Below are 13,166 nucleotides of genomic sequence, written 5' to 3'. Positions count from 1 at the left end.
TCCACAAAAGATGTTACACTTTCCTTTTTAATTTGTCCCACAAAATATGTCACATTTCTATTTTTGGAAAAAGTTCTCTCCCACATTAATATAAAAAATTATATTTTCTCTTTTCATCTAACACATAAAATAAAACTTTCTAAAATCTCATGTCATCTCATAAATGTGACATCTTTTGTTGGACAGAGGGAATATAATACTTCGTATTACACAACTAAAACTTGATCACAGCCTAAATTTAAATAATAATATTAAAACATACAATCTCCATCTTTTAAAATATAATTTTTTTTAAAACGATGCATATTTTAATGCACGACTCATAAAATATTAAAGATATTAATTTAAAATTAGACATAACTCCATAAAAACACCATTCATATCTTCTACAACTAAAATAAATAACTGAAGCACCAAATTTGTCATTTCATAACATCAGAAAAAGCTGAGGATTTAGGAATTATTTAACCTATATATTTTCAGTAATTAAAGCAACTACAATCATTATCTCAACAAAATGCTCTTGATCCAAGATGATCAAAATACCACGTGGCAGCACGCGATTCCTCGGAACTTGATCGTCTGCTGCTATAGTTATATATAAACATCCCGGACTCACACATTTGCTCTTGCTCCACACAAAATTATTATTACTACAAACACGCACATTTTTCTACATCCAATCCAAGAGAAAAACGCAGGGATATAGGAGGAGACGAAGAAACCGGCGGCGGCGGTTGTGAGAATGGAAGTCGGCCTGAATCTGAAGGCGACCGAGCTCTGCCTCGGCCTGCCCGGCGCCACCGTGAAGAGCACGGGCAAGAGAGGCTTTTCCGAGACGATCGATCTCAAATTGAACCTTCAGTCAAACGAATCTGACGCTCTGGATCTGAAGGAAAACATGCAGAATTCCTCCAAGGAGAAAGCTATGCTCCCTCCCAAGGATCACATCAAGCCTCCTTCCAAGTGAGATTTTCGAGATCGCGCCGTGTTTAATTCAATTTCTCGACTATTTAATTTGATTTAATTGAAAATTCTAGGGCTCAGGTGGTGGGATGGCCGCCGGTGAGGGCGTTCCGGAAGAACATCATGAGCCACCAGAAGAGCGAGGAGTCGGAGAAGGCGGCATGCAGCGGCGGCGGCGCCTTCGTGAAGGTGTCGATGGACGGCGCGCCCTACCTCCGTAAGGTGGATTTGAGGATGTATAAAAGCTACCAAGAGCTCTCTGATGCCTTAGCCAAAATGTTCAGTTCCTTCACTTTGGGTAAGTTCAAATAAATCAACATAAACTACTTTTTTTTATTATTATTATTATTTTTAATTATATGATTTTGGTAGGGAATTATGGAACCGAGGGAATGATAGACTTCATGAATGAGAGGAAATTGATGGATCTGTTAAACAGTTCAGAATATGTGCCTAGTTATGAGGATAAGGATGGTGATTGGATGCTTGTTGGTGATGTTCCATGGGAGTAAGTTTTTTTTCTTATTCCATAGTAGAAAAAATATAGATCTATATTTTGAGCAATATTTATGATTTTTTAGGATGTTTGTTGATTCATGCAAGCGTCTCCGAATTATGAAAGGATCCGAGGCTATAGGATTAGGTACGTTACGCTTATATTCATCAGATTTCTGTTTTAAATTTCTGGTTTCGTCACTTAATATTGTTATTATTATTGTCATATTTAGCACCAAGAGCCATGGAGAAATGCAAGAACAGATGCTAATGGAATATTTGTAATAAACTACTGGTGCAACTTGGTTTGATGGTTCCAATTATGTATCATTATTTTTCGTTTCTTGTAATTTTATTAGCTTTTCGATGAATTATTGTCTGTATTTTATATTGTAGAATATAGATATGAAATTTTATGGACATATTTGTATTAGACAAGAAGCAAACGCACTATCGGTTGTCTGGTTTGTTATAATTAAAGTATATGGATCATTTTGGCTTGTTTAATTAAATTGTAAATTATTGTATTGGCTGTCACAGTTGTGCTTGTGTCTTTTATTTAATTTTGAACATAGAAAATCGAATTTTTATATCTCAACAAGATTCTACGTGACTTGTTACTCAAATTTCTATACTATATTGTTTTTTTGAGCATTATTATTTGATGATTATTGTAGCCACTAGACTGGTTAGGCTGGTGAAGGGAACAAAGCCATGTGAATGTTCATGGGACTATTCCTGGCATTCTATATTTTATTCGGTAGCATGCATTAATTATTCTTGTTAGTTTTTAAATATATTTAGAATGATTGAAGGTTTATATATTTATGAATGGTCATGCTTGTAAATGTTAGTCAATTAGGGTTGTCTTTGATGAGCTGGAATTTAATCATGCATTATGGGTGGTCGGGAGAAAATGCATGTGTTATGCTACATGTACCTAAATTGTTTTGTGTGTTAATTAATTTATGAAAAAAAGTTGTCCCAATATTTAACCTTTATGATATGCACCAAAATGTTAGTAGTATTAAATAATGTACATAACAATTTGATACATAATAAGTGCATTCGTTCATTTTGTGACATAATATCTCATTTCGAAAAACTGATATACTTACTATTCCACATTACGAGTATCGCGGCAGTTAATGTCTAATTAAGTGGTGTGACATCTTTAGTAATAACTAAAATTTTTGATAGCGTTTATAGTAGATTATTTATAGGATGGTGAATTGATAATACATAAAAGTAAGTAATTGAAGAATAAGAGAGCCAAACAAATTCAAATTTAATCAATTCATTAAAATTCATCAAATAAAATGTGGATTACCTTGGATCATTTTCATCAATCATCCTAGCATGTAAAGCCTGAAATAGTATGTTAACTATCATCACATCTCTATATTAGTGATGCTTTAATCGCATCCAAATAAAATATACTAGTGTGGAAGTAATTTATTTGTAAGAAATTAAGAATAATTATCTAATTATAATTATAGTTACAAATTATACTAAATGTATAACATTGAAAAGACAATCAATTGTCCAAGCCTCAATTGGGTTTCATTTTGTTACACAATCTGATATGGACCAACCTTTGAAGTGAATTAAGCTCCCAATGGTTCCTACTCTCTAAAATTAAGATGGCCCAGTAATTGGACAAGCAGAGTCTAAAGGGACTAGCCCAACTTAATTATTAGTTCTGGCTTCTAAGGGACATTTAAGACCACTGTCCACACCGTGTGGTGTTTTTCTTTCACCCTCTTGTTTCATTTTTCTTATTTCTATTTTTCGATACAATAAAAAAGCTTAGAGCCAAAGGGATGACGAACAGAAGAGTGAGTCTGACACAAACAAAGCTAAGACGAACACGAAGCAACTTGATTCAAACAGCAGAAAACAAAATCACATAGATAGAAGAGGAAACATATGGTCGTGATAACATCAAGTTCCTCTGTTTTTATTCACCGAGATTGTTGAAATAGAAAGATAAACTAACTGATTAAAAGCTCCTAATTTTACATTTTATTTTTCTATTTCAACATAGATATCCATGTATTATATTTTTTTATTTTCAAAACCAATCGCACCATGTCCTTGCAGTTTAAATATTAGAGGATTAGATAAACTATTGCAATTTCTTGTTATATGCTTAGGAAGAGGGTGTAAAGGACCGAGATTTTATAGAAAGTCCGTGCATAGGATTTATTTATGATAGTATTAATTAATTTATTTAAGTGTGTTATATTCGCCAAATCGAATCAATACTTTTTTATCTTTATAATTATACTATTAATAAAGTACATATTTTGAATATGACGTTAATGAGATCTGAATCGAAAAATATACTCCCTCCGTCCCAGATAATTCGTCCCAGTTTTCCATTTTGGGCGTCCCACATAATTTGTCTCATTTCACTTTTACCATTTTTGGTAGTGGACCCCATATTCCACCAACTCATTCATACTCACATTTTATTATAAAACTAATATATAAAAGTAGGACCCACATTCCACTAACTTTTTCAACTCAATTTTCATTACAATTCTTAAAACCCGTGCCCGGTCAAAGTGACCCGAATTATCCGGGACGGAGGAAGTACTACATTGAGTTTAAATTAGTACTAGTTCTATGGTAGTGAAGACATTTCTTTTTAGCAAGAAGATTAAGACAAATGTGTGTAATATATTAAATAAAAGGATAATAAAGTAGGAGGAAAAATAGAGAGATTAAAGCAAGAGTGAGAAAATGTGTTACTTTTTATTAAAAAGAAAATGACTCTATGTAGCAAAAAGGTGATGCGGTCACCCTGGCCGCCCCCACACCCCGGCCCGACAGTTTGTGAGGGGGTTCAATCAGGGTACACAGCGGCCCGTTAGAGAGGAGGCCTTCAACCCACTGTCCTGACAGGAGCCCATCTCCTTCACACTTGTGTCTGAGAGATGGAAGCTCCCACACGCCAGTAGTGGGATTCGAACCCAACTTCTTGTAGCAATATCTGCTCTCTCGGAACCAACTGCGCTAAGCCCCTGCGGGCAGTGTGTGTAGCATGTGAAGTGTGCGTAGTGCGTGAAATATGTGCATTGTATGTGTAGTGTGTGAAGTGTGTGAAGTATTTGAAGTGCGTGAAGTGTGAGAAATACGTGTAGTGTGTGAAGTATGTGAATTGCGTGAAGTGTTATAGAATGGAGAGACTACTATGATGTTTATACTTTGAAACAAAATTTAGAGACACCCCTACAAATAATCTAAAACACCCTAAAATATAATTTGAAACAAAATTTAGAAATCTCAGCCCCTAACGATATTTATTTCTACCCCTGGGGTGTCGCGTGTAGTGTGTAGTGTGTAGTGGGTGAAGTGTGTAGTGTGTGTAGCATGTGAAGTGTGCGTAGTGCGTGAAATATATGCATTGTATGTGTAGTGTGTGAAATGTGTGAAGTATTTGAAGTGCGTGAAGTGTGAGAAATACGTGTAGTGTGTGAAGTATGTGAATTGCGTGAAGTGTGTGAAGTGCGTGTAGTGTGTGAAGTTTGTAAAATGTGTGTAGTGTGATATATATTTAGTGTGTGTAACATGTGAAGTGTGTAGTGAAGCTATTTGATTTTATGACTATTTTTGATATCAAACATTGAATTTGTAATTAAAAACTCCAATTCCAAATTTCCAATTTCATGGTACCAACATAGCCGTATTTGATTGTTTGTAATTAAAAGCTCCAATTCCAAATTTCCAATTTCATGATACCAACATAGCCGTATTTGATTGCAAACAATAACCCGTACTCTTTGTTTGGGAGGTATTGTTGTTGAATATGATTGTAGGAAATATGATTCGGTTGATTACTTATTTTTTTTTATAAAATATCTTGTTATCAGTCATTTTAAATTCAATCAACTAAATTATACATAATAATTAATTTTTTTAAATGATATACTCTCTCCGTTTCATAGTAGTAGTCACTTTGCTATTTTATTGTGTTCTATAGTAGTGTAGTCATTTCCAGTAAAAGTCAACGTATTTCTCCTCACTTACTTTACTCTCTCTTACTTTATTCTCTCTTCGTCTATTACTTTATTCTTCTTTTACTTAACTCACTTAACACAATTTCTCTTAATCTCCGTGCGAAATGAAATGCATCCACTACTATGGAACGGAGGAGTATAATAATTAGAATCAAAACTTGTATTGATGTTGATTTTATGTGTTTTGCAATGAGATTCAAGATAAATTCAATAAGGTTTTCGGAATCGGGCATTTGGTTATTATCTATGATTTGTGGACCGATCCTTATTGTTAATGCTCTAATATTGTGTTAAATTGGAAAATTGAATTTAGGCTTGTCAAAATCGAGTAATTGGATACCCGGAATCTAATTTTTCTTGTCTCGGATCGGAATCGTGTATTGAGAATTTTGGGTGTTCGGATATCGGGTTACCCGATATCCAATTGGGTAAACCCGATTTATCTGATTTTTTTTTTAAATTTATTCCCGATATCCAATTGGGTAAACCCGATTTATCTGATTTTTTTTTAAATTAATAAATATTATATTTACTCTAATTTTAAAAAAATTAAGTAATTGAACATTGAAGACTTATGTGTGAGCGAGGTGACTGTATTAATTCTAATTTGCCAGGTGCTAGTGGCTGATGATATTCTTACTTATTTACAAACCCAATTCTCCGCTTAATATTCTAACTGCTCATAGTCATAGGTTTTAAAATATTGTATTAATTCTAATTTTCAAAAAATGAAGTAATTAAATATTAGGATTACTGTTACTAAGTTACTGTGACTAAGTATTTAAAATAGTATATAAATTTTTTATATTTAAAAGTTTGTATTTTATCTTACATACTGCATCAAATTTGTATTTCTAAAAATTTGTACTTAATATTTTAAAATAAAATCAAAATCGAAATTGAAATTTTGGATACCCTATTATTCGGAACTGGATACCTGAGTTGGATATCCAAGTACCCCAAATCCAAATCGGATCAGATATCACATCAGGTACTAGATTTTGAGAAATTCGAGATCGGATACCCAATTTGACCGGCCTAATTGAATTGGTTTGTATTGCTTAATTTTCTTCTTTATACAACCGCAACAATCGTACAGTGAGAAAATATTCTATTCTTGCAAGTATAATTTGATCTTCCTTAATCTTCGCCCTTGATTCTCCATAATCATTGTTTGATTGGTCTGATCTTTACAACACAACGTACATACACAATGACACAAATTACACCTAATATGATGACTAAGCTACTTAAATCAAAACATCGATCAAATAAACCAATCCTAATACCGATTTTGAAAAGGTTGCTTGTCATATGTGTGCCAAGTAGAAGGAAGGGCGATGAATATTTAAGATCAAGAGATATGGAGATCCAAAGAAGCTCCTTTTTTAGCATCACGAATGGTTCGGGCAGAGGCATTAGCAGATATCGTATTGCTCAACTGCAACTTCTTAAGATTCACTATATCAGCGAGGCCAAGCGGGAGCGCCATAAGTTTGGTGCAGTTGGACAGCTCAAGCTTTCTGAGCTCGGGGAAGTAAACACTTGAAGCTTGCCAATGAACGAAATCCAGGCCTTCAATGTGCAAGGCTTGAAGATGGGGTAAACCTTTGTCGTCCCCACTGAACTCCCACTTGTCCCCCACAAATGCATTATCTTTCAGCTTGAGCTCCTCGAGATTGTGCAGTGATCCGAGGATTTTGATTTGGTCCCAAGCAAGATCAGTGGCGGACAGCGTTAGGCTTACCATATTGGGAGGAAACTGATCAGAGCGCTGAGGAAGGCTAAACAATTTCCCTTTCGAATTTGAACCCGTTACATCCATCAGTTTCCATTTCGAATTTGAACCTGTTACGTCATTCAGTAGCTTCAGTTTCTCGACATTAGCCAGTTTCCTCAACAACTCATTCCTGCCATCAACAAGCAATGCCAGCTGCCCGCGGATGCCCAACTTCTTCAAATTGAGAGCCTTGTCAAAGAAGATTTCTGTGCAACTTTTTGGTGAAATTCCACACAGTGTCTGAAGCTGTTCACCATCATTGCACTTCGTGTCTGTCTTGGGCAAAGTCGCAGATGCATTTGTCTTAAAATGTCTTAGCTCAGTCATCTTCAAGATATCAGCTTTGATCTTGAGGGAAGGCGACGTTGTATGAACTACAAGAGTTTGTATGCTGCGAAGCTTGTAGATGTCTTTAGGAAGAACATCTCCTTTGAGAGAGAGGGTGACGTAGCGCAGATGAACCAGCCGGTACAAGTCGCCAGGAAATTCGGTGAATCCCATTGGCTTAGCATCCAACACCCTAAGAAGTGTGAAAGCTGCACGAATGACCGAAATGTCTTTCTTCTTTAGGGGGCAAGTCTCTTTTGAGTGGGAAATAAACGACCGGAGGCGGACTCGGAGGCTACTGCGACTTCTTAAAGAGATAAATGTAGAGATGAATTTAGAGAGATCAGTGTGAACACAAACACGACGATATTTCTCCACTTCATCAATTGAAGGAAGAAAAGCTCCATCTGTTTTAGATTTCTTCACTTCTTCAAGAAAGTTCTCTCTCTCATTTCCAGCTTCAGTTTTGCAAAACTCGTACATCAGATAATTCATGCTGCATATTTTAGCTGAGCCATCTGGTTTTTGGTCATCAACAATAACCAAATTTCTGTCAATAAGAGATTTCAAATAGGTATGTGCAATCTCCTCCAAGCTCAAACTTTCGTTTGCCCGAACAAATCCTTCTGCAATCCACATCCGAATCAATTTTGAGACCGAAAACTTAGAGCGCTGTGGGAATATTCCCATATAAAGTAAGCAAGGTCTCAAGTCAGAGTCCAAGTTATGGTAACTTGACAGTATATTTGACCTCCCTTGGTCTTTAATGAAATAAATACGCATGCTTCCGCTTACATTTTTCCAAATTTTTAGCCTTTCATTCATTTCAAATTTCCTTGAATCCTTCTTGGCAAGAATACCAGCCACGATCTCTATTGTCTTTGGCAGGCCATCACACTGCACTGCAATCAGGTTCCCAATTTTTTCCAACTCGGGAGGACATCCGACGTCGCCAAAAACCATATATTGCAGTAGATTCCAGCTTTCTTCACGTTTCAGCGGCTGCAACTCTATGGAAGGATTATCCCGACCCACTGATCTCGCCGTCTCATTATTATTGCTGGTGATCAAGATTTTGCTATCTTCATTGCTCTTCTCAAAAGCAGTCATGAGCATATTGTCAATCTCACACACATCATCGATGACAATCAAGAACTTCGTTCGCTCCAAGCATTCCGCAACCAATTTGGATAGATCTTGAGCACACCTTTGAGCTGCATCTTCAGGGAGTTCATCAAGTTGCTTCAGAATGGCGAGCAAAATATTCTTCGTTGAAGGTTGAGAAACACGAATCCATAAGGGTGGTATGCTGAAATTATTTCGAACTGTTGGATCATGGAAGATCTTGGCCACCAGTGTTGTCTTACCAACGCCGTGCATACCAGTAACGAAGATGGCATCGATGTGTTGGGTATGTTGAGTAAGACGATCCTTTATTTGTTGTTCCTTAGCATCAAAACCCACCACATACTTGGGTTTTCCTGGTGGGTACTGTAAAAAAAGGACACTTCTTACTAATGTTTATAGTATGAAATAAACAAGTAGTAGTAAAATTTAATGTAGAAGATATTGGCAAGTAGACACAATCACTATCTTGCCTTGATCGATATAGAGAGAAAATTAAGTTTATATTTTTTTTAATTATTTTCAAATTTAATTTAAGGTCTACTTCTTAATATAGTTGCATTTTGTCAAGATGTAATCAAATGTATTAATACAAGAAAACATCTAAAATATATTAATAGAAGAATATTTATGTGTGTTTTGTCTTTTAATTATTACTCCATTAATTAGAATAAAAGCCAAAACTGGTCCCGCACATATGCTCATTTTACAATTTCGGTCCTATACTTTATTTTTTGAATTTTTGCATCCTGAACATTTCAACTCGGATCACAATTGGTCCTACGCTAACAATTCCGTCAATTTCTAAAGAGTTTCAACCTGATTTTGATGGTTTTAATAGTCCCATTCGGGATAAAATCATTTAAAAATCGGTCAAAATCAGGTTAAAACTGTTTAAAATTTGACGGAATTATTATTGTAGAACCAATTGTAATCCGAGTTGAAATGTTCAGGATGAAAAAATTCAAAAAATAAAGTATATGACCAAAATCATAAAACGAGCATATATTCAGCACCAAATTTTGACCTTTACTCTATTAATTATTCATATCACATCACTTGGCATTGGCATACTAGGAAATTTACCAAAAAGCGTTACTGCAACATTAATATATGTACAAAGTATTTAATACGAATACTATTAAATGACAAAAACAATTACTCTCTTTATCTATAAAAAGTAGTCCAATTTCTTTATTTTTATCCACGTATTAAAAAGAGAAAGTTATTTCTAATTCAATATCAATTTTTATCTTTTCTTCTTATTTCATTTGCATTTTCTAATTTTTCCTTCTATTTTACCAACTTTATCTATTTTTCACTAATATTTTAGTAATTTCATTTTTAAATAAGTACATGTTATCCACCGATATGACTATTTTCGGTGGACGGAATATTGATTTAAATATTTAAATAAAACTATTAGTACTATATACATCCTTTAAAAATATGAACTACTCCAACGTCTCCTAAAAATAGAAATTTTTTAAACGACGTGGGTTTTAATGGAAAATTGGTAAGTAAGAGAAGGATAGAAAGAAAAATTTGTTAGTGGAAAATGGGTCTCACCTCGTTAAGAAGAAAGAAATTTCCTTAAATATAAAGTTTCTATTTTTAAGGATCGACCATAAAAGAAAGAGTTTCTATTTTTAAGTGGACGGAGTATTTCCTTTTAATCTGTACTTTAAACTTGTAATCTACTTTTATTTATAGCCTGTTCTTTTTAATTCAATCCAACTAAACACTACTAATAATGTGGATCTCAATATCCACTAACATTATGTATACTACATTTTCTCTTCATCTCTTTTACGCCATCAATTGTGCATTAAAGTTCATAATTTTGATCAAGGGCGGGAGTATTTTACTTGGCATTTAATTTAATGTTAAAATATGGTTGAATTTGGATGAGATAAATTAGGCTTGAGTTTAGGTAGTAATTGAAGACAAGAGTCATAAATTGGAGCATTGTTAAAAGGAGCTGCATAGACCAGAATGAAGATGAAGAAAAGTTAGAAATTTGACCATATATTCTGCAGATTCTTCATCCTGGGCATTCTGGATGCCGCCGGTTTCATATTGCGCTTCAACCTTGTGGCGGAGAGGTGTGATCTTTTTTCTGATGGACTCCACAAGTTGGGCGATTTCGGCGAGCTTTGCTTTTGGCTTTCCGACGCCACCAGCCAGGAAGGAGTCAATGGCGTCTCGTGCATCGTAAATACTGCTACGCACGTCCCTGAGGAGCTCTTTCATGATTAAATTCTCCTTCTTACGTCTTTTCATGGACTCTTCCTCAAAATTTGTTAAAAACCAGATATCATTCTCCAGCTGATCCACGTTTTCAGTAGCATCCTTGATCACCCGCGATTGCTCCTTCTGCTGCTGTATATATACCAGCACCACGGATTTCAGTGTATTCAATAGAACACCCAATGCTACACCCTCCATTTCAGCTCTCTCGCTCAAATCAATATCACCAAAGTAGTATTTTTTTTTTTTTTCTTTCACTATAATGAATTAATATGACCAAAATTATCGTCAAACATTCTCACTTCTCACTAGAAGGGGATGAAACAACAAAATAAATAACCTTTTTTGTTAAAAGTAATAGTTCCTTTGTCCCATGAAAAATGTTTCATTTATTATTCCCTCTGTCCGGGCTAAGATAACACATTTATTGGTTAATGTGTTTAATTAGAGAGAGAAAAGGTGGATGAGAGTATTAAAATAGAGAGAGAAAGAAAGATAAATATTTTAATAGGGTGATAAAAAGTGGTTGAGTATATTAATTGGAGATAAAAAGTTTCTCAAAAAGGAAATGTGTCATCTTAGTTAAGACAAACTAAAAAGGAAAACATGTCATCTTAGGTGGGACGGAAGGGAGTAATATTTTTCTTTATTCGTCTCTCCTATTTTTAAACATCTAATAGTAACATTTTATTTCCTAATTTAATCATTTTTCTCTCACTCTTACTCTCTCGGTCCATGGTTAAATGTCTCATATCTAATCGGAACAAATTTTAAGAAATTGTTTGACTTTACAAAGTAAAGTGAGTTATAAAAAATTAGTGGAATGTTGGGCCTACTTTATATATTGATTTTATAGTAAAATGCAAGTGGAATGTAGTTTCATTTACCAATTATAGTGAAAATGAAATGTATAACATTTATTGGTGGATGAGCGAAAATAGGAAAAATTGGATATTTAATGGCGGACGGGAGAGTATTTTATTCATCTTTTCTATTTTTAAACAACCAACGACCTTCTTTTATTTCTGACGTACTTTAACTTCTTCTTTATATGTACTTTGAAGGCTCAACGTTATTTTCTCTTTTATTTGTTTTCTAATTTAAAAAATCCAATACTTTTCCTTTCTCCATAAACTTTTTAAAATACGTGAGCATAAAATTTTATGTTGAAGAATCTAAGCGGTGTGGTCGAGTGGCATGGGACTCGTCCATCCTTAACCAAATGGTCAGGAGGTTGATCGCTGTCTTTGGCTATGGAGCAGCTTTAAATCCTTGGGTCAGCTGTCCCACCCATTGAGGTGCCTACAAATCAGCATGGAGAATAATCACTGGGCTTGCCGATAGATACCCTTTAGCAATTACTAAAACAAAAAATTTATGTTGTCTCAGGAACGCAGCATTTTCCTGGAACGGAGAGAATACTACCACATATAGTCTTATTAATTAACACTAAATTTTAATGTTAAATTCGTACATTCAGTAGGTTTAGGAAAAAAATGGAAAATGGGACCTTCTCAAATATACTCCAAAAATAAAGGTTAAACTTAATAAACGGTCCAAGATAAAGAAATAAGACAGTTTTCTCTGAAAGAATTAGTAATGATGAAGATTAAATAACTATAGATATCTAATACTTCTTCGTCCATAATAATATGCACTATTTCCTTTTTAGTTCATCCCATACGAATATGCATTTTTCAATTTTAGAAATCTTGTCTCTCTAATGAGGTGAGAGTTATTCCTCACTCTTATTTTACCAATTTTACATTAAAACTCGTGTCGAAGCGCATATTCTTTGGGGACGGAGAGAGTATAATAGTACTACTTTCTTCTAAATAATTGTCACTTATTTTTATTTTTATTCATCTAACAAATTTTTTTGATATTTTAATCTTATCATTTTTGAATGAATCTCAAATTTAACTAATTCATTTTTATTTTTATTTTATTATAAAAATAATTATATAAAAATAAAACTCATATCAATTAAAATTTTTCAGTTAATGTTCATTAGTATTTCTGAAACTTCATACCTGAGTCAAAAGAAGTCAAATTTAACAAGACAGATGTAGTACTACTATAAATTGGCAGACTGAACCTGGCCCCATCCAAATAAATGGAAGAAAGAAAGAAAGCATTTTCACTACTCCTATAATATAGTAAAGCAAGAGAAAAGTAGAAAAAATAGTTGAACTGTA

At 34.2% G+C, this 13,166-nt stretch overlaps 2 protein-coding genes across 2 annotated transcripts; one reads left to right on the top strand and one right to left on the bottom strand.

The window, feature by feature from the left end:
* Window positions 1-628: 628 nt before the first annotated feature.
* Window positions 629-1,998, top strand: LOC125202216 (auxin-responsive protein IAA14-like). The gene is made up of 5 exons (XM_048100581.2): window positions 629-966; window positions 1,041-1,264; window positions 1,339-1,474; window positions 1,548-1,609; window positions 1,695-1,998. The coding sequence occupies exons 1-5, from the start codon at window positions 746-748 to the stop codon at window positions 1,730-1,732; spliced, it is 681 nt and encodes a 226-aa protein (XP_047956538.1). The 5' UTR covers window positions 629-745; the 3' UTR covers window positions 1,733-1,998.
* Window positions 1,999-6,626: 4,628 nt separating this feature from the next.
* On the bottom strand, window positions 6,627-11,239 carry LOC125186239 (late blight resistance protein R1-A-like). The gene is made up of 2 exons (XM_048082595.2): window positions 10,744-11,239; window positions 6,627-9,084 (listed from the first exon to the last, which is right to left on the bottom strand). Exons 1-2 carry the CDS (start codon window positions 11,164-11,166, stop codon window positions 6,841-6,843), a joined length of 2,667 nt encoding a protein of 888 aa, XP_047938552.1. The 5' UTR covers window positions 11,167-11,239; the 3' UTR covers window positions 6,627-6,840.
* Window positions 11,240-13,166: the final 1,927 nt, after the last annotated feature.

The sequence above is a fragment of the Salvia hispanica genome, chromosome 2, assembly GCF_029641045.1.
Source record: "Salvia hispanica isolate PSC_SH4W2 chromosome 2, Shi_PSC_v1, whole genome shotgun sequence".
In the NCBI taxonomy this organism is placed as follows: Eukaryota; Viridiplantae; Streptophyta; class Magnoliopsida; order Lamiales; family Lamiaceae; genus Salvia; species Salvia hispanica.
This window is presented reverse-complemented; position numbering and strand designations above follow the sequence as displayed.

Coding starts and splice junctions, on each gene's coding strand:
- LOC125202216 (XM_048100581.2), top strand. CDS start 746: ATGGAAGTCGGCCTGAATCTGAAGGCGACCGAGCTCTGCCTCGGCCTG. Junction 1,265..1,338: donor GTTCAGTTCCTTCACTTTGG/GTAAGTTCAAAT, acceptor TGATTTTGGTAG/GGAATTATGGAACCGAGGGA. Junction 1,475..1,547: donor GTTGGTGATGTTCCATGGGA/GTAAGTTTTTTT, acceptor ATGATTTTTTAG/GATGTTTGTTGATTCATGCA.
- LOC125186239 (XM_048082595.2), bottom strand. CDS start 11,166: ATGGAGGGTGTAGCATTGGGTGTTCTATTGAATACACTGAAATCCGTG. Junction 9,085..10,743: donor AAGAATCTGCAGAATATATG/GTCAAATTTCTA, acceptor CTTTTTTTACAG/TACCCACCAGGAAAACCCAA.